This window comes from Tamandua tetradactyla, chromosome 17 (assembly GCF_023851605.1).
Source record: "Tamandua tetradactyla isolate mTamTet1 chromosome 17, mTamTet1.pri, whole genome shotgun sequence".
Classification (NCBI taxonomy): Eukaryota; Metazoa; Chordata; class Mammalia; order Pilosa; family Myrmecophagidae; genus Tamandua; species Tamandua tetradactyla.
The window spans coordinates 9,130,889-9,158,076 of NC_135343.1; the positions used below are offsets into that span (position 1 = coordinate 9,130,889).

At 37.3% G+C, this 27,188-nt stretch overlaps 1 protein-coding gene across 5 annotated transcripts in view; it reads left to right on the forward strand.

The window, feature by feature from the left end:
- RMDN2 (regulator of microtubule dynamics 2) overlaps positions 1-27,188 on the forward strand; it is a 118,232-nt gene that overhangs the window by 79,698 nt on the left and 11,346 nt on the right. For all 5 annotated transcript variants that reach the window (XM_077134018.1, XM_077134016.1, XM_077134017.1 and 2 more), the window contains 3 exons: positions 19,218-19,293; positions 20,199-20,276; positions 24,703-24,801. In XM_077134018.1, coding sequence (XP_076990133.1) covers positions 19,218-19,293; positions 20,199-20,276; positions 24,703-24,801 — 253 coding nt within the window. The remainder of the gene's footprint in view (positions 1-19,217; positions 19,294-20,198; positions 20,277-24,702; positions 24,802-27,188) is intronic.

Genomic DNA, 27,188 nt, shown 5'->3' on the forward strand with positions numbered 1-27,188 from the left:
AGGATAGAAGGAAGAAAGGGAAACATTTTTAAACATTTTCTTGTTTTTATTGTATTCTGTTTCTCCGTTTTTGTTACATGGGCTGGGGCCGGGAATCGAACCGAGGTCCTCCGGCATAGCAGGCAAGCACTTTGCCCGCTGAGCCACCGCGGCCCGCCCTATATTATTTTATATTAATAAAATATAATAAAATTTTTATATTATTATTGTTAATATAATAATAATAGTATAAAAATTATTATTAAAACCCTGGAAATTTTTTTTTTTTTTTTTGCATGGGTGGGCTCTGGGAATTGAACTTAGGTCTCCAGCTTGGCAAGCAAGAATTCTTTCCACTGAGCCACTGTTGTACTGCCCTACGCTGTCATTTTAAAGTCAGTTATTTTATATTTATGCTGTATTATCATTCCCTTCGGATTTGGTATAAGTAAAGTATTTTCTTAGTTGCATTCTTGTTTTTGTAACACTCAAAAAGAGAACCATCTGAGCAGGTTAGTTATTCCCTATATGTACTTAAAAGTTAGTTCCTTCTAAGGACTTTAGGGAGGTAAGGAAACGGGACAAAAAATAATCTAGGGCAGAAGTGGTAGCCCCAGAGAGGAGGTGACAACTCCACATGAAGCTCAAATGGAATCGTTTGGGGATGGAGTTGCGCATCTGTTATAGAACAAGTTCTTATCCAAAGACAGTGACGGAGAGGACCAAGCCTCAGAAACAAATCTAGCAAGATTACATACGTCCGGAAAGCCGATCCCAGCGTCCTAGAGAGACGCTGGGTCACCAAGACTCCAGTGGGAAGATGAGCTTCCCCAGAAGTTATATCCAGGAATTATTTCATTCAGCTCTCTCATTTTCTGATGAGGGCACATCAGCCATTTTTTAATGCCATGATCAGTCAAGGCATAAAAACTCCACAAGGCAAATAAAAGCCATTTGTAATATAAGAAAGCTCAGAAAGGGGGGGGGGTATTAGTTGGGTGGATATAGGTGAGAAAAATTGTTCTCAAATATGCTCCGTTGTGGACTGTTAGTGTGCTTAAAATTATCTTTAAAACAAATACAAATAAACATTGTTTTTAAGTATTACACTTCTCTTTATTTCTAGTTGCATTTTTATATCTTTTGTTCCATTTAACCCCACCTCCAACCCCCCAAACAAAGGTATAACTTAGGAGTTACAAAGATAAAGTCATAAATTATTTATGGTCCTCCCCCAGCCTTAGGTTTCCAGAAATTCACTCCTTTTCTGAGGCTGCTTTATCCCTCTAGGTGGCACTCTAAAGCAAAGTCTCAAAACAGCTCTCTTTTCTCAGGTCCACGTGTGTTCCATAGGAAACTCATTTTTGCTCCACTGAACACAGAAGTCAGACCATTTTCCCAAAGCAGACCTGTCTCTTTTCTCTGCCACCAGCAGGGGACGCTCTAGTCACAAAATATCATCTTCAAACCTCCGAGGCAGGAATTAGGGAACATTTTCTATGCCCCCAAAGTTCAGGGAGCATATGCCAAAATACGAATAATTCTTTTGAAACTCCCAACTCTTGGCTTAAGAGGAAATGCAAGGCAACCCCCTGCCCTCTCCCATCAGAAGGTGGGAGGTGGAGCCCCAGCACCCTGACAGTTCTTCACCGGGAAATCCTCATTCTTCAGTGCATTATTTGCCTTCTCATCTATGGCCTGGAATGGGCGAGGGGCTGAGGCTGGCAGAATCATACAATCATTTTTTTAAACATGTCGTGCACGAGTATTGTAGGGCATCTTGCTTTGGGAACTGGAGGACTTAATACATAAAGTATTGCTCTGAGCCCTTGAATGGTTCTGCCAGGATCCCAGGATTCCAGGAAAGGGTGCAATTAACATCCTGGTACCTATCTTTTAGCTCACTTCTTCAGTCTATAGAGGTCTCAGCTGTTACTTCTATAGCCGGGTTTACCTACATAGGCTAATTTACATAATAATAAGTTAATGTATGTGTGCCGTTAAGGTACTTCTACTCTGTCACTTCTAGTAGGGACTGTGAATGAATTTGTGCTGATCAGCCATGCTCTCGTGATCTTCCTTACTATTAGGGATATTTGAGAGCTGCTCAGTCAGGTTAAGATGCAGAAAGAACACCCAAGTGCCACTCTGAGCTCTGAGCTTCTCCTTTTCCTGGTTGCTTTTCCTCTTCTGTCCTCTTCTGCCTCCCATATATTATCTGCACCCACAAAGAATCGCATTAAAATGCACATTTGATGTTAATCCTCCATTTGAGGACTTTTCCCAGTGTAAGTTTCCATCCTTTTGTAGGCAAATTGAATCTTCTCCAAGGTCTTCGCAAAGAGCTCCCCGTCCCTCTACATGCATCTTGTGGGGATAGGTTATGCTTAACTCTTCCCAGTCTGTCTGATACTAATCCTGCTACCTTTCCTTTTTTCACCCTTTTTCACTTTTTGTTGTGAAGTAATTACTTTGTTTATAATCTTGAGCTTTAACCTCAAGATTAAATCTTATAACACACACAGAGCAATGATCCAACTTTGTTTCACATGATTTCTTAATCTGTATTGGTTTTTAATCTTGTAAATATTGCAATCGATTCAGTCAATAAAAATCTAATAAATGTGTATCAATTATATCATAATCCCTAGAATATATTATAATATAGCTACGGAATGCAAACATTCTCATTCAGTTAGGTAATTGTAATCACGTCTGGGGTGATAAAAAAAGGAAAAATCAAAATTTTGACTTAAGAAACATTGTGTGTAATTTAAGTAAACTGTTTCTGTAATTAATTGTAGTAAAATGTTGAGAAAAGATCTTACTCTGCTGGAATCTTTTTCAGATTATTACAGTATTAATAAAAGCATTTTCTCATTCATTCAGCATTAATGACAAACTAAAAATCGGTCTTTCTGTTTTTGAAAATAAGGTTTTATTGAAATGCTCAGGCATTTGAGCCCAGTAACAGTGTTGAGTATCTGCAGCAGAATCCATCTGATCCTAAAGCCTAAAAGTTTGCAGACCCTTGGTTTACAGTGTTATTTGATGGTTTATAAGCCTTCAGTTTGAAACAAAAGATGTAATCTTTAGGGATAATCACCATAAAATTTAATATTTAGGGAATTAATGTAAAGCAAGTATAATTTAAGACTTGGTTTTTAACCTTCATCTTTTCTAAAATGAAATAACTTTATTGCTTTAAGGTTGTGTAAGTTTTCTTTAAGATTCCATTGTTTCCACTGTACCAGCCTAAAATACTACTCTAGAATGGAGAAAGTAAAATCGCCAATGGATTTTCAGTTTGTTGGCCAAAGAAGCCTGACCTTAATTATAAATAATGTCTTTAATATTTGTTGTTTTCTACTGTTCACAAATTATATCCACATGCCTTACAGCATGTGGTCCACAGACCTGCCTGTTTCCCTTTTATAGATGGGGTAAACAAGGCGCAGCTTGTGTATGTTGTGTGTGTGTGTTTGTGTATGTGTGCATGTGTGTTGATTCATAATCAGGGTTGCACACTAAGTAGAAAAACAGAAAGAAACTAGAATTCAGGACCTGTGTCCTCTATACTCGGTATTTCTTGGATGCTGTCTCTGCTTGCTCACAGGATAGATAGCATTGATTAGTGCTGAATCAGGAGTGCTTTGTGGTATCTCTTGGAGTTGTTTTAGTAGTTGTTGATACAGTCAAGTTTATCATTTATTAAAGATAATTCAATATTGATTCAAGGAAATAGATCATTCTTGTCAAAGCATATATAGCTAGAATGACCTCTCAATGGAGGAAACAGACCATTTTTTGAATAAACTTTCTTCAGAGTTCCCATGAACCCTAGATGTTTGTGAAATACAACTTAAAATTACATTTTTTTTTAAATGAACAGCATTAAACACACGCACATACTCATAGGTGGAAATGAAAAAAGTTGATGACCCTTTGGGAGAAAGGGGCCAGGTCACCTTTGAATTTACGATATGTAGGAAGATAAGTAATAATTTATATTTTAAGGAAATAGATTTCAAAAAGATTATGAAAGAAAATAACACTCTAGTAACAGATTATTCGAAAGGGAACCCTACATATTTCATATGATGGTATTTATAAATCATGGTTTTTCTTTTCCGTTTCCTTTTTTTCTCTTTACTCAGAGTAACTTGGAGAGAGTGTGCTGAGAGAGCAAAATAGACACCTAGAGATGTGCGAGAGTAGTTCTGATTTTCAGAAGATAGACAATGGATTCTACCACTACAGATCAGTAAACACTACATCTGTTCCTTTGATTCCAGCCAAAATCATTAGTTGGGTTGTTTTGTGAGGCAGCGATTTCAAGTAGATCCAACATGGATTTTTTTCTAAAAATGTGACATGGTATATTTCTTTCCTAGTAGACAGAGTAGGGAACTTGGCCTTGAATATCCAGATGTAAGCCAGGCGTTGAGACAGATTCACTCATAACATCCTTGTGAACAAGATGGAGAAATGGTGGGCAGGCCGCTGGGGTACCCGTGCTGGTTGACTGGTTTGAGCCTTCGTGTGTTGAAAAGAGAGCATTGTCAATTGGAGATGATTCTAGAATCCCAATCCATACCTTAGACCCTGATGTGTGCAGTCATTTTGTCAGTGGATGAAGATACAGGAGATGTACTTTAAGAAGTTGCAAATAACACTAAATTAGGAGGGACGGGGTTTAGGCTCATTATATGATGGATGGCAGTACCTCACAGAGATTTAGCATGTTGGAAAAAATACCTAACAAGATTGAGAGTTAATAGGGATAAATGGGAGGAGAGAGAAAGGAGAGAAAGGTGTCAAAAGTTACTATGGACAAAAGGAAAAAACAAATGGAAACCTGAGTAAAATATGGAGTTTTGGTAATAATAATGTATTAATATGGTGCAGTATAACAATTGTGTGGCAATATTTGTACAGTCGATACAACATGTTACAAAAGGGAAAACTGGGTATAAGGGAATGTGGATTATATGGAAACTCTGTCCTTTCTTTGAAACTTTTATTTAAATCTGCTAATATTCTAAAATAAAAAGATTATTTAAATTTTTTAAAGGGGACCTAAGACTCCACATCTGAGTAAGCTAAAAAATGATTAATGCCCATAACAAAAACAGGGAATTTGAGAGAACAGTTATGTGGAATTTTAGGATTGCAGCTGCTCCACACTCTGGAAGACTCTGAGAGAAATGATAATAAAACAGAAAGGCAGAGGACATTGTAAAAAAACGTGGTGAGGCCTGAAGTGACAGCGACACACTAAAAAGAATGGGTTTTATTAGACTTCACTTTTTAGAGCAGTTTTAGACTAACAGAAAAATTAAGCAGCTAGTACAGAGATTCCCATATTCCCCACAGTGCGCACACACACACACGCACGCACACGTGCACACGCACGCACACGTGCACACGCACACACACACACAGTTTCTCCTGCTATTAATATCCTGCATTAGTGTGGTACGTTTGTTACAATCGATGAACCAATACTGGTGTATTATTAACTGAAGTCCGCAGTTTACCTTAGCACTCCCTCAGTGTGCGTTGCACGGTTCTGTTGATTTAGGCAAATGCTCGGTGCCGTGTACCCAGTACTGCAGTGTCATACAGCGTGGTTTCGTGCCACCCCACCCCTGCCCTGTGCCCCACCTGCTCACCCTGTCCCTCCCGCCCCCTAAAACCATGGCAACCGTGCATCATCATACTGTCTCCATAGTTTTGCTTTTTCCAGAATGTCATGTAGTTGGAATCGTATCATCTGTAATCTTTTCAGATTGACTTCTCTCGCTTAACAAAATGCATTTAAGGTTCCTCCATGTCATCTCGTGGGTTGACAGCTCATCTTTCTTTATCACTGAATAACATGCCATTGTTTGGCTATGCCACAGTTTGTTCATTCACCCAATGGAGGACATCTTGGTTGCTTCCAGTTTGGGGAGATTATGAATAAAGCTGCTATAAGTATCTGTGAGCCGGTTTTTGCGTGGACATTAGTTTTCAAACTATTTGGGTAGACACTTAGATGTGCGACTGCTGAGTCGTATGGCAAGACTGTGTTTAGCTATGTAAGTAGTATTTCCTAATGTACTTAAGTTCTGACATTGCTTTTAATATAGACTGATTTATTGCTACTACTGCAGCTGATTCAGTTGCTTACAGAGAAACTGAAACTTCGATGGTCAAGAAAATCATCACTTGAAAATGGCCATGTTATTGACTGTGCATAGATGCTGGAAATTATGTGATCTATTGTGTCTAGGAATGGTTTTATTTCTCCAAATTAATAAAATTATTCACATAATTTCTGTGCTTAAAAGTTAGGCTTAGCCACTGTTCTAGTTTGCTAGCTTACGGAATGCAATATACCAGAAACAGAATGGCTTTTTTTTTTTTTTTTTATTAATTAAAAAAAGAATTAACAAAACAATTAGAAATCATTCCAATCTACATGTACAATCAGTAATTCTTAATAACATCACATAGTTGCATATTCATCATTTCTTAGTACATTTGCATCGATTTAGAAAAAGAAATAAAAAGACAACAGAATAAGAATTAAAACAATAAAATAGAAAGAAAAAAAACAAAAACAAAAAACCTATACCTCACATGCAGCTTCATTCAGTGTTTTAACATAATTGCATTACAATTGGGTAGTATTGTGCTGTCCATTTCTGAGTTTTTATATCCAGTCCCGTTGTACAGTCTGTATCCCTTCATCTCCAATTATCCCTTCTCTTTTTTTTTTTTTTTTTTAATTAACGGAAAAAAAGAAATTAACCCAACATTTAGAGATCGTACCATTCTACACATGCAATCATTAATTCTTAACATCATCACATAGATGCATGATCATCATTTCTTAGTACATTTGCATTGGTTTAGAACAACTAGCAACATAACCAAAAAAGATATAGAATGTTAATATAGAGAAAAAAATAAAAGTAATAATAGTAAAATCAAAACAAAACAACACAAAACAAAACAAAAACCTATAGCTCAGATGCAGCTTCATTCAGTGTTTTAACATGATTACTTTACAATTAGGTATTATTGTGCTGTCCATTTTTGAGTTTTTGTATCTAGTCCTGTTGCACAGTCTGTATCCCTTCAGCTTCAATTACCCATTGTCTTACCCTGTTTCTAACTCCTGCTGAACTCTGTTACCAATGACATATTCCAAGTTTATTCTCGAATGTCCGTTCACATCAGTGGGACCATACAGTATTTGTCCTTTAGTTTTTGGCTGGATTCACTCAGCATAATATTCTCTAGGTCCATCCATGTTATTACATGGTTCATAAGTTTATCTTGTCTTAAAGCTGCATAATATTCCATCGTATGTATATACCACAGTTTGTTTAGCCACTCTTCTGTTGATGGAGATTTTGGCTGTTTCCATCTCTTTGCAATTGTAAATAATGCTGCTATAAACATTGGTGTGCAAATGTCCGTTTGTGTCTTTGCCCTTAAGTCCTTTGAGTAGATACCTAGCAATGGTATTGCTGGGTCGTATGGCAGTTCTATATTCAGCTTTTTGAGGAACCGCCAAACTGCCTTCCACAGTGGTTGCACCCTTTGACATTCCCACCAACAGTGGATAAGTGTGCCTCTTTCTCCGCATCCTCTCCAGCACTTGTCATTTTCTGTTTTGTTGATAATGGCCATTCTGGTGGGTGTGAGATGATATCTCATTGTGGTTTTGATTTGCATTTCTCTAATGGCCAGGGACATTGAGCATCTCTTCATGTGCCTCTTGGCCATCCGTATTTCCTCTTCTGAGAGGTGTCTGTTCAAGTCTTTTCCCCATTTTGTAATTGGGTTGGCTGTCTTTTTGTTGTTGAGATAAACAATCTCTTTATAAATTCTGGATACTAGACCTTTATCTGATATATCATTTCCAAATATTGTCTCCCATTGTGAAGGCTGTCTTTCTACTTTCTTGATGAAGTTCTTTGATGCACAAAAGTGTTTAATTTTGAGGAGTTCCCATTTATTTATTTCCTTCTTCAGTGCTCTTGCTTTAGGTTTAAGGTCCATAAAACCGCCTCCAGTTGTAAGATCCATAAGATATCTCCCAACATTTTCCTCTAACTGTTTTATGGTCTTAGACCTAATGTTTAGATCTTTGATCCATTTAGAGTTAACTTTTGTATAGGGTGTGAGAGATGGGTCTTCTTTCATTCTTTTGCATATGGATATCCAGTTCTCTAGGCACCATTTATTGAAGAGACTGCTCTGTCCCAGGTGAGTTGGCTTGACTGCCTTATCAAAGATCAAATGTCCATAGATGAGAGGGTCTATATCTGAGCACTCTATTCGATTCCATTCGTCGATATATCTATCTTTATGCCAATACCATGCTGTTTTGACCACTGTGGCTTCATAATATGCCTTAAAGTCAGGCAGCGCGAGACCTCCAGCTTCGTTTTTTTTCCTCAAGATGTTTTTAGCAATTCGGGGCACCCTGCCCTTCCAGATAAATTTGCTTATTGGTTTTTCTATTTCTGAAAAATAAGTTGTTAGGATTTTGATTGGTATTGCATTGAATCTGTAAATCAATTTAGGTAGGATTGACATCTTAACTATATTTAGTCTTCCAATCCATGAACACGGTATGCCCTTCCATCTATTTAGGTCTTCTGTGATTTCTTTTAGCAGTTTTTTGTAGTTTTCTTTATATAGGTTTTTTGTCTCTTTAGTTAAATTTATTCCTAGGTATTTTATTCTTTTAGTTGCAATTGTAAATGGGATTCGTTTCTTGATTTCCCCCTCAGCTTGTTCATTACTAGTGTATAGAAATGCTACAGATTTTTGAATGTTGATCTTGTAACCTGCTACTTTGCTGTACTCATTTATTAGCTCTAGTAGTTTTGTTGTGGATTTTTCCGGGTTTTCGACGTATAGTATCATATCGTCTGCAAACAGTGATAGTTTTACTTCTTCCTTTCCAATTTTGATGCCTTGTATTTCTTTTTCTTGTCTAATTGCTCTGGCTAGAACCTCCAACACAATGTTGAATAATAGTGGTGATAGTGGACATCCTTGTCTTGTTCCTGATCTTAGGGGGAAAGTTTTCAATTTTTCCCCATTGAGGATGATATTAGCTGTGGGTTTTTCATATATTCCCTCTATCATTTTAAGGAAGTTCCCTTGTATTCCTATCTTTTGAAGTGTTTTCAACAGGAAAGGATGTTGGATCTTGTCGAATGCCTTCTCTGCATCAATTGAGATGATCATGTGATTTTTCTGCTTTGATTTGTTGATGTGGTGTATTACATTAATTGATTTTCTTATGTTGAACCATCCTTGCATACCTGGGATGAATCCTACTTGGTCATGATGTATAATTCTTTTAATGTGTTGTTGGATACGATTTGCTAGAATTTTATTGAGGATTTTTGCATCTGTATTCATTAGAGAGATTGGTCTGTAGTTTTCTTTTTTTGTAATATCTTTGCCTGGTTTTGGTATGAGGGTGATGTTGGCTTCATAGAATGAATTAGGTAGTTTTCCCTCCACTTCGATTTTTTTGAAGAGTTTGAAGAGAATTGGTACTAATTCTTTCTGGAACGTTTGGTAGAATTCACATGTGAAGCCATCTGGTCCTGGACTTTTCTTTTTAGGAAGCTTTTGAATGACTAATTCAATTTCTTCACTTGTGATTGGTTTGTTGAGGTCATCTATGTCTTCTTGAGTCAAAGTTGGTTGTTCATGTCTTTCCAGGAACCCGTCCATTTCCTCTAAATTGTTGTATTTATTAGCGTAAAGTTGTTCATAGTATCCTGTTATTACCTCCTTTATTTCTGTGAGGTCAGTAGTTATGTCTCCTCTTCCATTTCTGATCTTATTTATTTGCATCCTCTCTCTTCTTCTTTTTGTCAATCTTGCTAAGGGCCCATCAATCTTATTGATTTTCTCATAGAACCAACTTCTGGCCTTATTGATTTTCTCTATTGTTTTCATGTTTTCAATTTCATTTATTTGTGCTCTAATCTTTGTTATTTCTTTCCTTTTGCTTGCTTTGGGGTTAGCTTGCTGTTCTTTCTCCAGTTCTTCCAAATGGATAGTTAATTCCTGAATTTTTGCCTTTTCTTCTTTTCTGATATAGGCATTTAGAGCAATAAATTTCCCTCTTAGCACTGCCTCTGCTGCGTCCCATAAGTTTTGATATGTTGTGTTTTCATTTTCATTCGCCTCGAGGTATTTGCTAATTTCCCTTGCAATTTCTTCTTTGACCCAGTCGTTGTTTAGGAGTGTGTTGTTGAGCCTCCACGTATTTGTGAATTTTCTGGCACTCTGCCTATTATTGATTTCCAACATCATTCCTTTATGGTCCGAGAAAGTGTTGTGTAAGATTTCAATCTTTTTAAATTTGTTAAGACTTGCTTTGTGACCCAGCATATGGTCTATTTTTGAGAATGATCCATGAGCACTTGAGAAAAAGGTGTATCCTGCTGTTGTGGGATGTAATGTCCTATAAATGTCTATTAAGTCTAGTTCATTTATAGTAATATTCAGATTCTCTATTTCTTTGTTGATCCTCTGTCTAGATGTTCTGTCCCTTGATGAGAGTGGTGAGTTGAAGTCTCCAACTATTATGGTATATGAGTCTATTTCCCTTTTCAATGTTTGCAGTATATTCCTCACGTATTTTGGGGCATTCTGATTCGGTGCGTAAATATTTATGATTGTTATGTCTTCTTGTTTAATTGTTCCTTTTATTAGTATATAGTGTCCTTCTTTGTCTCTTTTAACTGTTTTACATTTGAAGTCTAATTTGTTGGATATTAGTATAGCCACTCCTGCTCTTTTCTGGTTGTTATTTGCATGAAATATCTTTTCCCAACCTTTCACTTTCAACCTATGTTTATCTTTGGGTCTAAGATGTGTTTCCTGTAGACAGCATATAGAAGGATCCTGTTTTTTAATCCATTCTGCCAATCTATGTCTTTTGATTGGGGAATTCAGTCCATTGACATTTAGTGTTATTACTGTTTGGATAATATTTTCCTCTAACATTTTGCCTTTTGTATTATATATATCATATCTGATTTTCCTTCTTTCTACAATCTTTTCCATATCTCTCTCTTCTGTCTTTTTGTATCTGACTCTAGTGCTCCCTTTAGTATTTCTTGCAGAGCTGGTCTCTTGGTCACAAATTCTTTCAGTGACTTTTTGTCTGAGAATGTTTTAATTTCTCCCTCATTTTTGAAGGATAATTTTGCTGGATATAGGAGTCTTGGTTGGCAGTTTTTCTCTTTTAGTATTTTAAATATATCATCCCACTGTCTTCTAGCTTCCATGGTTTCTGCTGAGAAATCTACACAAAATCTTATTGGGTTTCCCTTGTATGTAATGGATTGTTTTTCTCTTGCTGCTTTCAAGATCTTCTCTTTCTCTTTGACCTCTGACATTCTAACTAGTAAGTGTCTTGGAGAACGCCTATTTGGGTCTAATCTCTTTGGGGTGCGCTGCACTTCTTGGATCTGTAATTTTAGGTCTTTCATAAGAGTTGGGAAATTTTCAGTGAAAATTTCTTCCATTAGTTTTTCTCCTCCTTTTCCCTTCTCTTCTCCTTCTGGGACACCCACAACACGTATATTTGTGCGGTTCATATTGTCCTTGAGTTCCCTGATACCCTGTTCAAATTTTTCCATTCTTTTCCCTATAGTTTCTGTTTCTTTTTGGAATTCAGATGTTCCATCCTCCAAATCACTAATTCTATCTTCTGTCTCTTTAAATCTATCATTGTAGCTATCCATTATTTTTTCTATGTTTGCTACTTTATCCTTCACTTCCATAAGTTCTGCGATTTGTTTTTTCAGTTTTTCTATTTCTTCTTTATGTTCAGCCCATGTCCTCTTCATGTCCTCCCTCAATTTATCGATTTCATTTTTGAAGAGGTTTTCCATTTCTGTTCGTATATTCAGCATTAGTTGTCTCAGCTCTTGTGTCTCATTTGAGCTATTGGTTTGTTCCTTTGACTGAGCCATATTCTCAATCTTTTGAGCGTGGACAGTTATCTTCTGCTGCTGGCGTCTGGGCATTTATTCAGATTTCTCTTGGTGTTGGACCCAGCAAGGTTGTAATATTTTTCTGTGAAATCTCTGGGTTCTGTTTTTCTTATCCTGCCCAGTAGGTGGTGCTCGTGGCACCCGTTTGTCTGCGGGTCCCACCAGTAAAAGGTGCTGTGGGACCTTAAACTTTGGAAAACTCTCGCCGTCCTGGGGGTTCGCTAGCCGAAACGGCTTGAGCCGGCCCGGGGTCCGAACGCAGGGAGGGTTGCTGGTCGCCGCAGCCAGGGAAAGAGCCCGTCCGAATTTCCTAGTCGGCCCTGGGCAACAAGCGTGGCGGGAGGGCGCCAGCGGCAGCGGCCCGCCCGAGAGAGTGCACGTTCCCCGGGAGTCACGGGTTTGGAAGGGGCCTCCCCCACCCGTCACCGTTCTCCGCGGCCTGGGGGTTTCCGATCCAATTGTCTCAGTTGGTCCGGGGGCTGCGCGTGGTGTGGGCGCCAGTCGCCTTGGTTTCAGGGGACCGCCTCTCCAATTCTCCCAGCCGGCCCGGGAAGGGGGAAGGGAGTAACTCCGGCCGCTTGCCACCCCGCCCGGTAAGGCCCGCGCGCCTCGGCGATCTCACCCGAGCTGCTTCTCTCAGCCAGCCAGCCGTTCCAGGATGGGGTACGCTGTCTTTTTTTATCTCTGTTGTGGCTTTGGGCGCTTTCTGTATCGTTTCTACTCCCCTAGTAGGTGTCCTGGAGAAGAAACTAAGATCCGCGCGTCTTACTAAGCCGCCATCTTCGGGTGAAGGCCCAGAATGGCTTTTAAAAAGGAGAATTTAATGAGTTGCTGGTTTGCAGTTCTAAGGCTGAGAAAATGTCCCAATTATAACAAGTCTATAGAAATATCCAATCAAAGGCATCCAGGGAAAGATACCTTGGTTCAAGAAGGCCGATGAAGTTCAGGGTTTCTCTGTCAAGTCAGAAGGCACATGGCGAACACAGTCACAGTTTCTCTCTCGGCTGGAAGGGCACATGGCAAGCAAGGCATCATCTGCTAACTTTCTCTCCTGGCTTCCTGTCTCATGAAGCTCCCCGGGAGGCACTTTCCTTCTTCATCCCCAAAGGTCACTGGCTTGTGGGCTCTCTGCTTCTCTTGGCTATGTTGTTCTTCTCTGCTCTCTCTGAATCTCTCTCTCCAAAATGTTTCCTCTTTTATAGGACTTCAGAAACTAATCAAGACCCACTCAAATGGGTGGAGACATGTCATCCCCTAATCCAGTTTAACAGCCATTCTTGACTAAATCACATCACCTAGGGAGATGATCTCATTACAGTTTCAAACATACAGTATTGAATAGAGATTATTCTACCTTTATGAAATGGGATTTATATTAAAACATGGCTTTTCTTAGGGGGCATACTTCCTTTCAAACCAGCACAACCACTGAAGTGATGGAGATAAGTAACACGTGGAATTGTATTTTCATCTCAGTTATGACAATGCAGTAAAAATTAACACCTACATTCAAAATTCTTACATAAATGGATATTTTGCCTCAGACAAACAGAAATACCCTGAATACTTTTGGACAAACATAAACACTCTGAACGTGAAAAGTAACACATTCCCAATGTTTAGAGTAAATAAGCAAATTGAACAGATATTGCCAATTTAAGTAAAATAATTATGTATGTGAATTTTGGGTTCTCTATGGAAAAAGTAAATAATCCATGATTGCATTATTCAAATACTGCAATTTTTCTTCAGAGGGTTGAGGGAGATGTGGAGTATTTTGAAAAGCCATATTGTAAAATTACTTTTATTTTATTCATTTTTAAGCATACTTATCTTCATTTTCAACTGACATTAACGGAGTGCATGAATATTTTATTTTTATTAATGAGAGAACAGGTTTTAAAAGGTTGAAAAACTTTTAATAATGGTTTTTAAACTTTTTATTTTGAAATATCTCAAACCTACAGGACAGTTACGAAAGTAACGCAAAACCCATGCAGAAAACTCCAGCATACTCCCGACTCATATTCAGATCCACCAACATTTAACATTTTGCTCCATTTGCCATATCACTCTGTCTACCCATCTGTCTATCCATCGATTGCTCATCCATCCATCCATTCTTCCATCCATCCACCCACCCATCCATCCACCCATCCAGCTAGCCAGCCAGCCAGCCAATCATCCATTCACCCACCTCTACTTCCATCTATCCATCCATCTACCTCCCCCTATCAATTTTCTAGACATTTGAATTGGTTGCAAACATCATGCTCCTGGAATACTTAATACTTCCACGAACATTTCCTAAGAACAAGGATATCCAATTTTGTAACCACCTTAAGTATAGTTATCAAGTTCAAAAAATTTAGCATTGATATAAAGCACAGTCTGTAGTTCAGTTTTTCCATATGTCTCAATAATATCCTTCTGGGTATTTTTCCTTCCATTATTAGATCCAGTCCAGGATCATGCATTATGTTTAATTGTCATTGTCTCTTTAGTTTTTCTTTGTTTTCAAATTGTGGAAACATATATACAACATAAACTTTCCCATCTCAATACTCCTAAGAATACAATTCATTATAATTAATTGCATTCATAATATTGGGCAAACCTCACGACCATCCATTACCAGAACTTTCCCATCAGACCATACAGAAACACTGTACCCATTATCTGTCAACTCCTGATTCCCCCTTGCTCCTCCCACTCCTGGTTAGCTATACTCCACTTTCTGTCTCTGTGAATTTGCATATTCTAGCTATTCATACAAGCGGAATCATACAACATTTGCCCCTTTGTGGCTGACTTATTCCATTTGAAGTTGTCATCAGGGTTCATCTATGCAGCAGCATGTATCAGAACTTTGTTCTTTTTTACAGTTGAATAATATTCCATTGTATGTATATACCACATTTTGTTTATCCTTTCCTCTGTTGGTGGACGCTTGGGTTGCTTCCTCTTTTGGGCTTTTGTAAATAATGTGTACTGGTGTACAAGTCTCTGTCCAAGTCCCTGCTTTCAGTTCTTTAGGGTATATATCTAGAAGTGGCATTGCCAAGTCATATGATGGTTCTAGGCTTAACTTGTTGGGGAACTGCTAAACTGTTTTACATTCCCACCAGCAATGTATACTACATCCTCAGCAACACCTGCTGTTTTCCATTTTTTTTAATAATAGCTGTTGTAATGGTTGTGGCATGGTATCTCGTTGTGGGTTTGATTTACATTTCTCTGATGGCTTATCTTGAACATTGTTTCATCTGCTGATTGGCCACTGGAATGTCTTCTTTGGAGAAATGTCTGAGTCCTTTGCTGATTTTTAAATTGGGCTGTTTGTCTTTTTGTTGTGGAGTTGTAGGCATTATTTTAATCTATTCTGGATATTAAACCCACTGGTAGATATAAGTACCAAATATTTCCTCCCATTCTGATGGTTACCTTTTCACTTTCTTGATAATGTCCTTTGATGCACAGAAATGTTTAATTTTGACAAAGTCCAATTTATCATTTTTTTTCTTTTTTTTACATCATGCTTTTGTTGTAGTCTAAGAACCTGTTGCCTAACACAAGATCCTGAAGATATTTTCTTCTATTAGTTTTATCATTTAGCTCTTATATTTAAACTGTTTATCAATTTTGCATCATTTTTTTTATACAGCAGGAGGTAGGAGTCCACTTTCATTCTTTTGTGTGTAGATATCCAGTTTTCTCTTCAACCATTTGTTGAAGAGACTGTTTTTTCTCCATTGAGTGGACTTAGCACCCTTGTTGAAAATCACTTGACCAATTGTGTGGGTTTATTTCTGCAATCTCAATTCTATTCCATTGATCTCTATGTCTGTCCTTGTGTCCTATACTTAAAAGCTTTGCTATAAGTTTTGCAGTCTGAAAGTATGAGTCCTCCAAATTTGTTCTTTTTCCAGATGGCTTTGGCTATGGTGAAACGCCTTGCCCTTCCATATGAATTGCATTTCTGTGAAGAAGGCTGTTGGAATTTTAATTGTGAGTGAGTTCATTCTGTAAATCACTTTAGGTAGTATTGGCATCTTAACAACATTAAGCCTTTCAATCCATAAGCATGGACTATCTTTCCATTTATTTAAGGTATTTTTAATTTATTTCAGTAATGATTTGTGGTTTCCGTGCACATGTCTACATACTTGGACAAATTTATTCCTAGATATTTTATTCTGTTAGTTGTTATAGTAAAAAGATTTTTGTTTTCTTGAATTCCTTTTCAGATTGTTCCTTACTGGTATATAGAAACATCACTAATTTTTGTGTATTCATCTTATATCCTGCTATTATGCTTAGTTTGCTTATTAGCTCCAGTAGCTTTCTTGTAGAGTCTTTGGAATTTTGTATATATAGAATCATGTCAGCTGTGAATAGGGCAAGTTTTACTTCTTCCTTTCAAATCTGGATGTGTTTTATTTCTTTTTTTTTGCCTAATCACTGTGGCCAGCATTTCTATTACGTGTTGAATGGCAGTGGTGATATAACACTGGTATCCTTCTCATGTCCTTGATCTTCAGAGGAAAGCTTTCTGTCTTTCACCTTGACTATGATGTTGACTATGGGTTTGTCATATGCCCTTCCTCATGTTAAGGAAGTTTCCTTCTATTACCAGTTTTCCAAGTGTTTTTATGAAGAAGGGGTGCTGGAATTTGTTCAATGCCTTTCTGCGTCAATTAAGATGGTCATGTGATTTTTTTTCTTTCATTCTCTTAATGTGGTGTATTATATTGATTGATTTTCTTATATTGCACCATCTTTGAATTCCTGGAATAACTCCTACTTGATCATGGTACGTAATTCTCTTAATGTGCAGTTGGATTCAGTGTGCTAGTATTTTATTGAGAATTTTTGCATCTATATTCATAGGGGATATTGGTCTATAATTTTATTTTCTTATGGTTTTTCTATCTGGGTTTGGTGTTAGGGTAATGCTGGCTTCATAGAATGAATTAGAAAGTCTGCCTGCCTCTTCAATTTTTAGAAGTGTTTGAAAAGAATTGGTGTTAATTCTATGAATGTTTGGTAAAATTCATCAGTGAAACCATGTGGTTCTGGACTCTTCTTTTGGTAGGTTTTTTGATTACTGATTCAGTCTCTTTACTTGAGATATTCTATTTATTCTTGAACCAGCTTGGTAATTTATGTGTTTCTAGGAATTTGTCCTTTTTCATCTAGGCTGTCTAATTTGTTGGTGTACAATTGTTCATAATATCCTCCTATAATCCCTTTTTATATTTGTTAAGTCTATAATAAGGTCCTCCCTTTCATTTTTTATTTTTATTATTTCATCCTTTCTCTTTTTTGTCAGTCGAGCTAAGGGTTTGTCAATTTTGTTGGTCTTTTCAAGGAATACGTTTTTCGCATTTCATTGATTCTCTCTTTGGTTTTCTAGTCTCTATTTTATTGATCTCTGCTCTAATCCTTACTATTTCTTCCCTTGCTCACTTAGGGTTCTGTTTGCTTTTCTCTTTCTAGTTCCTCTAGGTGTGAAGTTAGACTACTGATTTGAGATCTTTCCCTTTTTTAATGTAAGCATTTTGAGCTATGAGTTTCCCTCTGAGCACTACCTTTGTGGCACACCATAAATTTTAGTGTATTGTGTTGTCATTTTCATTCATCTTAAGATTTTTCCTAATTTCCCTTTGAATTTCTTCTCTGACCCATTGGTGTTATGTAAGACTATATTGTTTACTGACCACATATTTGTGTCTTTTCCAGTTCTCCCTCTGTCATTGATTTCTAACTTCATTCATTGTAGTCACAGAGGATATCTTGTATGATTTCAGTCTTTTTTATTTTCTTGAAACTTGTTTTGTGCCCTAACACAGACCCTAGAGAATAATCCACATGCACTTGAGAAGAAAATGTGTTCTGCTGTTGTTGGATAAAGTGTTCTCTGTGTGTTTGCTGGTTGTGGTTGTTTTATGGTATTAATATTTTTAAGTTCATAAATCTGTTGATACAAGATGTTTTCCAATTTAATATCTATGTGACTACACTTTTTCTGAAAGTTCCTCTGTGACTTTGATGTTGATGATGATGACAATAGTGGCAACTAATGTTTATTTAAACTCACGACGTGCAGGCACTGTTCTAAGCACATTGCACATTTATCTCATCTTTCCCTCACAAAATACATGTGAGATTGGCAGTGGCCCTGTTAGAAATGTGGAAGCTGTCCTCATACTAATGCAAGTATTTTTTTGCCTTACATTGTTTTATTCATAATAGTATATATATGCAGATACATTTTATGTACAATAATTGGTTCTATCAAATAGTCATACTAAGGCAATCTATTCTTCCCCAAATAGACTTAGGTAAAATTAGATGTTTGTACACTACAAAAGCTACCAAGCACTTAAGACTCCATTATTGAGTCCAGTTTTGAGGCCATACCCACAATTCAAAATACGCATTATTATGGGTTAAGGCAATAAAAGTGGACTGAAAGAAACCACAGGATTCAGAATAATTAAACGGTGTATTTCACTTGCGCTATAGCCACACAGCAGGTGAGGAACAGCCGATGGGACCTGCTGGAGGCTTCCACAAGGGCCTCACTGCTTCCCCTTCTCTCCTTTCTTGGGTTCTTGTTTCAGTCTGCAGACAGCCAGGGCAGCCTTGATTGCATCTTCTCCAGTGTGGAGCAGCACAGTTTCACAGGAGGAAGCCAGAGAGCCTTGGCCATATCTGTGTTTTTGATAATCAAGGTTTCTTCCCCCGATGTCCCTTTCACCCATTCAGTGGCTACTTGAGAGCTGGAGGCAATTGCAGAATCACAGCCAAAGGTTTTCAACCTTCCCGCTTACATCCGTGTGAATCTGTAATGCCATTCCATCACCACGAGCCAGAGCCCCCTAATTCAGTCCCAACATTTTTAGATGTCATGTCAGAGGACCCCACACATTTCTAGAATTTTCATAACGATCCACAGCCTTTGCGTGGTAGAGCCGGGTGGAGGCCGATGCAGCCTCCCTCAAACACCTGCTCTCCCACTATCCTGCCCGGTGCCCTAGGCCAGCCCTGCTGAAGTCGAGCGTCATTATGTCCAGGCCATGCGTATCTGTATGAATACTTGTTAAAAATATTAATGAATGCCTTACATATTTTTAATGTTATATTTGATGGTATGTGATTAAAAGTTCACACCATTTCCACTGCTCTTATCCTTTCCAGGTACGCGGTTTTGTGTGGCCATGTATCTGAGTTTGAGGGCTTGCAAAACAAAATCAACTATGGACATTGCTTCAAGGTATTTCTTGATAATAAAAATGTTTTCTGGTGGCCATATGGTCCACCAACAGGTATATTATCAGATTGTTCAACAAATCAAGTTCTAAAAATTCCCCCTTTATTTAAACAGCGGGAAAATGAATTTGCAGCTTTTAAATAGTAGCACCGTGACAAAAAGCATCAAACTATTTGTGTGACTAAAGACCGTTATTATTCCAGATCCTGAAAGAAGTCACATGGTAGATGAGTGTTATGTTTGGGAAAATAGAGAATTAGAACTTGAGCCAACATCATAACATAACTGGGACTGATTGGCCGGCATTCTCTGCACATTTACTTGGTGTGGGACGTGGAGTGGACTGCAGTCGAGGGTGTACATTTCCAAAGATAAATGGACAAATAAATAATCCGAATGTATATGATTTATTATTTGCCACTAATTATAATAGCGCAATACATAACCCCTTAGGGTCAGTAGTTACAGGGGTGGGTGAAGAGTACGTCCTTGTTTTCCAGTTCCCTGTAGCCATTTTTTCAATGTCAGGGGAATAGGTTCCTCTCCTACCTGGTGTCCTTTCCGCCATGCGGTCCGAGACCTGTAAGCTCTCCTCTGAGTTTCCCGAGGAAATTTAGCTCAATAGGTCCTGGGCAGGCAAGCATTTTGACCTGGATGTTTTCCATTTTTCTAATGACATTTTTGGCTTTGCATTATAGGTAGCTTTATTAAATCATAGTCACAACTGTGATTGTGTTTGTTAGCAATCATTGTTGATAACTGAATTATTGGTAAGAGCTAACTGTAGCGATGAAATGGGCATAGGTCCACACTGAAAGCTACTTTAGAGTTCAGTAGACTTCGGTACAGTTCTCTTCAGCAATATCTGAGACATGAGAGATAACGTTTCCTTTGGGGGTTTGTTTCAGGAACATCTGGATAAAGCACTAGAACTTTTACCTCAAGAACCTTTTTTGTATTACCTCAAGGGAAGATACTGTTATACTGTAAGTTGAATGCCTTTATCTGTCAATCTTATTTGAATATACTATCATTATGTGATATATTTTCAGTGACTTCTTCATTCTTCTATTTGCCTACTGTAGGGATAATTATAAAACCAACATCTGTTTGACACCTTTACAGAAATTTGTATCTTTTATGATTTATAAACTGTTTATTATAATGTATAAATTTATGATTTATGTTATTTAAATTATAGTACAGGTATATACTGTAGACTGTGTAATATATCATTTTTATATTATCTATATGTTGTTTTCTCTCCTGCCTATATCTATGTCCCCTGGTAGCCGTCGTCCTGTCTCCTTGCTTTGCTCTCTCAGGAGCTGACCAGCTGTTGACACACATGCACTCCATAGACCTTTTTCATTCAGCAGAGTTCATCGAGCATCTTGAGCATAAATTTATGAGCATAAACGATCTCCAAAGGCCAAAAGATGAATAAAGCACTGTTGTCTCCAAGGAACTTAATTTAGAAGGGGACATGAGACATGCATGGAAAACCTCAAATAAAGACTGCTGGTCATGCCAATGACAATATTAGCTTATTAAAGATTAACAGAATGTGAAAATATCTTAATAGATGCATGAAAAAAAATTACTTTTATATGCCAGATGTACATATTATAGATTGTGCTTCTTGTTGTATTCAACCCTTATAACAACCCTGGGAAGCAGTTAAATTAGGTCAGTTTTAAAGATTAAGAACCTTCCTGAAGTGCCATTTTAACTAGTCAATGATAGAGCCACATGTAAATTCAAATTTATTTAACTCCAAAATTCATGCGCTTTTTTTTGTAATATTACATAGGGAAGGAGCTTAAACTTACATTTTGATTTTTATAAAAAGGAGAAAAGCTATATGATCTGTAGGTCCCATTTTGTCTTAGTCGTGAGACTAGAAAGCTAAATAATAGAATGATCAGAGGGCTTTGATTTTTTTTTCCATATTTAATACTGTAAAATACAATGTGATGTCTCCATGCTCTGAAATATTGTACTGTTGACTGTGCTACCATTTGCTAAGTTTGTACTACCTTCCAACAACTCACATTTTTTACTTACTATTTATTTTATGATCATTACAAATTATCTGAAAGCTCCTTGAGGAAAGGGTCTACATGTTACACTTCTTTGTATGATTTTCTGCGTTGAGCACCTCCACAAGTATTTGTTGATTGAAAAATTGATTGATTGACACTAGAAAAAAAATTAAGGAACACCAGAAACCAAGACTATAAAAAAAAGGGTCATAATGGCTGATATGTAAGCATTTCGCATGGTTGTCAGCATTTTCTGTGTTGAATCTCACCTAATTTTTATACAACCCTACAATGCCTAGGAGGCTTAGCTAGGGATTGGCAGAGCACAATTCACATGCAGGCAGTTTGTTCCCAAATTCTGTGTTTTTAACTAGGATGCCCTATTGCCTACACAATATAAATATAAGTGATGAATATCGATTGTGCAAGAGGAAGCTGAAACATTCCAGCAGGCGAGATGAGCCTTTGCAAAGGTATTAAATCTAGACCGAACAAATGTGGAAAGAATGTTTTTGGCATTATGCAGACTAGTGATCTCAAAACCATCTGGCTTAAAGTATCTTCAAGCATGTCTGTATATGGTGCGTGTTTTTTTCCAATCAAATCAGTGGGAGAGCCCACAGAAGAAATAAGGGGAGCAACCTGAGGTCAGAAACAAGGCCTCAGTTCTAAGGTCCAGTGAGCCATCACGGAAACCGCTGATAACCAGAGGGCAGATGTGGAGCCTGGCGACTGCTGCTGAGCATATAGACTTCTGCTGGGGTGGGGGCTGTGGACCTGAGCCAGGCAAGTCCTACCACCCTTTATCTAGGACTCAAAATATGCCAGGCCTAGGAAGAAAGAGCAAGCTCAATCAAAGCAGTAGAGGCTGATGGCAATAAAATAGGACAGGACCTGTACTAGTGGTAGCATTTTGTCCAATACTGACTGTTGGCATAAAATTAAATTTAAAAGGAGTAAATTTTTTTAAAAAAAGCAAAAAACAAAAAAGTTTAAGAAACGAAAATAAGAAGGAGTAAATTACTGTTTCCATGTGTTTTTTACTGTTTTCCAGATCAAATTATACTAAATTCAATTAAATCATTTCACAAAAGAAGATCTATGAGTGGCAAATAAGCACATGAAAAGATGTTCTACATCATTAGTCAACAGAAAAAAATGCAAATTAAAGTCACAGCAAGAGGCCACTACACACTCACTAGAAGGACTAAAATTGAAAGACTGGCAATACCTGGTCTTGACAAGGTTGTGGAATAATTGGAACTTTCCTACATTCTGATGGAAATGCAAAATGGTAGAGCCATTCTTAGGTATTATACAAGAGAAATTAAAATATCTGTCCACATGAAGACTGTGCATGAATGTCTATAACTGCTTTAGCAGCATAACAACATGGTTGACTCTCCCAATTATTATACTAACAAGCTTCACAAAGACAACACAAGGCATAATTCCATTGATAGGACATTCTAGAAAAGACAAACTTTAGTGGTAGATCAGTGGTTGCCTGGGGTGAGGAAATTGACTGCAAAGTTCTCATGAGAGAACTTTTTTGGGGTGATGTAAATGTACTATGGATTGAGTTTTAGTATAGGATTGTGGATATTTATCAAAACTCATTGAACTGTACACCTAAAATGTATGAGATTTTATTTTGTGTATATAATACCTCCATAAAACTGATTTTAAAAATATCATAAAGACCAAGAAACATAGAAAGCAAACAGAAAAATTATTTCGCAAGAAATAGTAACCAAAGTAAAGTTGGTGTGTGTGTGTGTGTATGACTATTAGGGAAAATAGATTTTAAGGCAAAAGCATTTCTAGAGATACAGAGGGAAACTATAATAATACTACTTTCACCAGAAAGTTATAACATTTCTAAACTAGTGTTTTCATAATAATAGCCTCAAAAATATAAAATGAAAGTTGACTGAATTATAAGAATAAATACACAAATCCACCAGAGTGGTAGATTTTCATCCACCTTTTTTGATATTTAATGGTTAATAGAATAAGCAAAAAACAAAAAACAAAAAAACAAAACCAGAGTTAATAAATACTTAAGATGTAAAATTTTGGAGCCTCACATTTAATAACCTTGATCTAATAAATATATGTGAAAACTTTTACCTAACGATTGAGGATATACATTTTACAAGCACATGCACAGTGTTTACTAAAATCAACCATATATTAACCCATGAACAAGTCTTAGTAAATGTCAAAGAACTGTTATCATATAGACCATGTCTTCTGATCACAGTACAATTAAATTAGAATTTTAAAAAACATAAATGTTGAAGTTAGAAAATGATCATTAAAACCAGAGGAAGATGCCAGCTTACTTCTACTCATTTGATATAATGTAGAAATACCAGTATGAGGCATTGCAAGGATATGTGGCAACAGGAATTCTTACGTAGTTGGTGAGAGCAGAAATTGGCACATTTACCTTGGAAACAATAGGGTATTATCTTTTAAATTTAATTATTTGCCTACCTTCAGGCCCTCTGCTGCTAGAGAAACTGTTGCTAATGTTCTCAGATAGCATGTCCAGGAATGCCTCTCTAACTGCCATGTTCAAATAAAGGGAAAAAAGCGGAAAAGACCCAGTTGTCCACTAACAAAATAGTGGATACAAATTGCTGATATATATTGAAATGATGGAATATGTCACCGTTATTTAAATACTAAACTTCAGTTACACTCATCAACCTGGATGAAATTTTAAGAACATAATGCTAAGTGAAAAAAAAGTCATAAAAGAAAATGGAACAGTATGCTATTATTTTTACAAAGTCCAAAAAGAAGCAAAAATAAACATACTGATAAATAAAAGCATATAGAAAAGCAAGAGAATAACTGAGAGAAAAATAGAGGATAACAGCTACTCAGAAGCAGCTATTTGATGGGATTGTGGAGCCACACTGCATCATATATTCATTTCTGAACTAGTATAATCTTTTATAATAATCGAATCTTTTTGCAATCTAACTAATATCCATATTTGGAAAAAATGAAACATTATAGGAAATTTAGTTTGGGTGGTTACTGGTAAGAAAATAATGTATTCCTGTGCTGTAAATATGTATATTCCCCTACCCCACCCTTCTTCTCTTATTGGACACAACTGGAGCTCATGGTTGGTTGTTTTTTCAAATTAATTGAGAAAATGGAATGCAAAGTATTAACACTATAAAGGTATCTTTTCATATGTATTTATATATATACATACATATTTATTTATTTGTATGCATTTATATATACACATACATATATCCATATAGACACGTTTAACTGCAGAGAGATTATTAAGTCAAAAAGCAAACAGCTTTCTGGGAGTGATATTGCTGTATGTTTGCAGATCTCAAAACTGAGCTGGATTGAGAAAAAAATGGCTGCCACTCTTTTTGGGAAAATACCATCCTCAACTGTAGAAGAAGCTTTATACAATTTCCTTAAGGTATGTTTTGTCTATCCATTATTTTAGTGCCAAACTGGTTTCCATCCACACCAGCCCCTGCTACCCTCATTGTCAAGGAAATCTATCTCTTCTCCACGTGTAAACCTCTGACCAAAGCCCCGGTTTGTACACTAGATACGCCCTGTTCTGTTTTAAGCCTCTCATGAGACATGTTTTCAATCTAAACTACTTCTTAGAGCGGTATGCCTAAAGTCCCACACATAACAAACCACTTTTAAAAAGTAACTCAGCAGCCTAAGTGAAGGTTCGGGGTGCCATAGCCCTCACCTCCAGACCTCAGGTTGTGTGACTATGTGCAGAAGCATTCATGCCCTGTTATTAAATTTGGTTCCAAATACTCCTGATCAGCCTAATATAGAACCAATTTTACCTTCAAGAATTAAAAGATGCAAGAGAAAGACTTATTTTAAAAGTCACGCCCCAAATTACAGACAGTTCTATGGAAGATTCTTGGAGTATCAGACCAAACCGATATTTTTATTCCTGTATTCAAATCTGAAATTGCTGTGCTTATAAAACTCAGAACAGAAATATATGTGTGTGCTCACACAACAATGTGTAATATTCCCAACCATATAATCAACTTCCTATTGGGCTAATTTCTTCATCTTTCTCTGGGGCCATTTATAGAATCTTATAAATGGTACTAAATGATTTTTCTCCCCTCACCCACCTATTTCAGGTTTGTCACAAGAGATAAACTCAGCCTCTGAAATGTATCATCAACATCTTGGATATGCTAAAATTTTGTGGTGTATTAGGGATTGATTCTGTAGAGCTGAGAGGGAATTTGGAGATCAGACAGTCTAAGATAGCAAACAGGTTTTATCTCGCTTTCCGTTTCTGAGCAATGGCCAGTGACTGCTAAGAAGAACTTGGGGAAAATAAATGTTCTGAGATCAAGCACAAACCAAACAAAAAAGACTGCAGGGAATAAAAGCTCATGGAACATACATTTCTAAGTTCTGATTTAAAATGATTTTTGGGGTTTTATAAAGCAGGAAATTAAGACCTCAGGAACTTAAGTAACTTGTCTGGTGTCACCCAGTGGCAAATCAAGATCTCCAAAGTCTTTTTTCTATCACTGAGAATTAGTTCTCCCATTTAAAAAAATTTACGAGAATATGGATGATGATATACTTAAGGTACATGATATATGTAAAAGATACTAAGTTAAACAAGAAAAATGTCTTTCGAACTTGAAACTAATTTCCTCATAGAATCAGTTATAATTTGGGATGATTGTTTTCCATACGCTGCACAAGAGTTCTTCAGACACTAATGTACATGAAATTTACAGAGATAAAATTAAAAGTAGTAAAAGGCACAAGAAGTAGAAGTAAAGAGTGCAAATTCTGAAACCAGATCACCTCGTTAAAGCCCAGCTCTACCACTTACCAGCTGATTAGCAATGAGGAAGTTACTTAACCTTGCTCCCTCCATTTAACCAATAAAATGGAACCAATAATAGTACCTGCCTCATAGTTGCTTTGAGGATTAAATGAGTTAATACAGATAAACTGCTTAGGGAGTGTGTGGCATGCAGTAAGTGTCCAATAAAAGCTTACAGAATTACGACTTCATGATGAGCTTTTAAGCACCTGTTTTAGTTTGTTTTAAGGCTCCCAGAATACAACACACCAGAGATGGATCAGCTTTTATAAAGGGGATTTATTTAGTTGCAGATTTACTAATTGGGGAAGGCACGTGGCAGCCTTTCTGGTCCTGTTACCTGGATTCTGGTTTCAAACTGCTTTCCCTGGGACGTGTCCTTTCCGTGTCTCCAGATGTCTGGGTCTAAGCTAGCTTTGAGCTCCTCTCTTCTGACTCATCCTTTTAAGCCTCAATCATTGCAGAAGGCTCTCCCCTTAGCTGACCCAGCTGTAATCAGCCATATAAAATTCACTTGCTGATGATTTAAATCTGCAGCAACAGAACTGGGTGTCATCACCTGGCTAAGTTGACACCTGAACCTAATTACTAGAGCACCGTTGCTAACCATCTTGTTAACCTGTTTCAGTTTGCTAAAGCTGCTGGAATGCAATATACCAGAAATGGATTGGATTTTTTAACAAAAGGGATTTATTAGGATACAGATTGGCAGCGCTAAGACCATGAAAATGTCCAAATTAAGTCATCAAGAGGAAGATACCTTCTCTGCAGAAAGCTGCTGGCATCCGGTGTTCTTCTGTCATATAGGAAGGCACATGGCGATGTCTGCTGGTTCCTCACCCCAAAATGTCTCTGGGCTTCTGTGGATCCTAACTTGTTTCTCCCAGGGTGTTTCTGTTTCTGAGTGCTCTCCACACACTGGGGTGAGGGGTTTAACTTTTCCAAGCACTGGGGAGACCACCTCATTCTCAGCC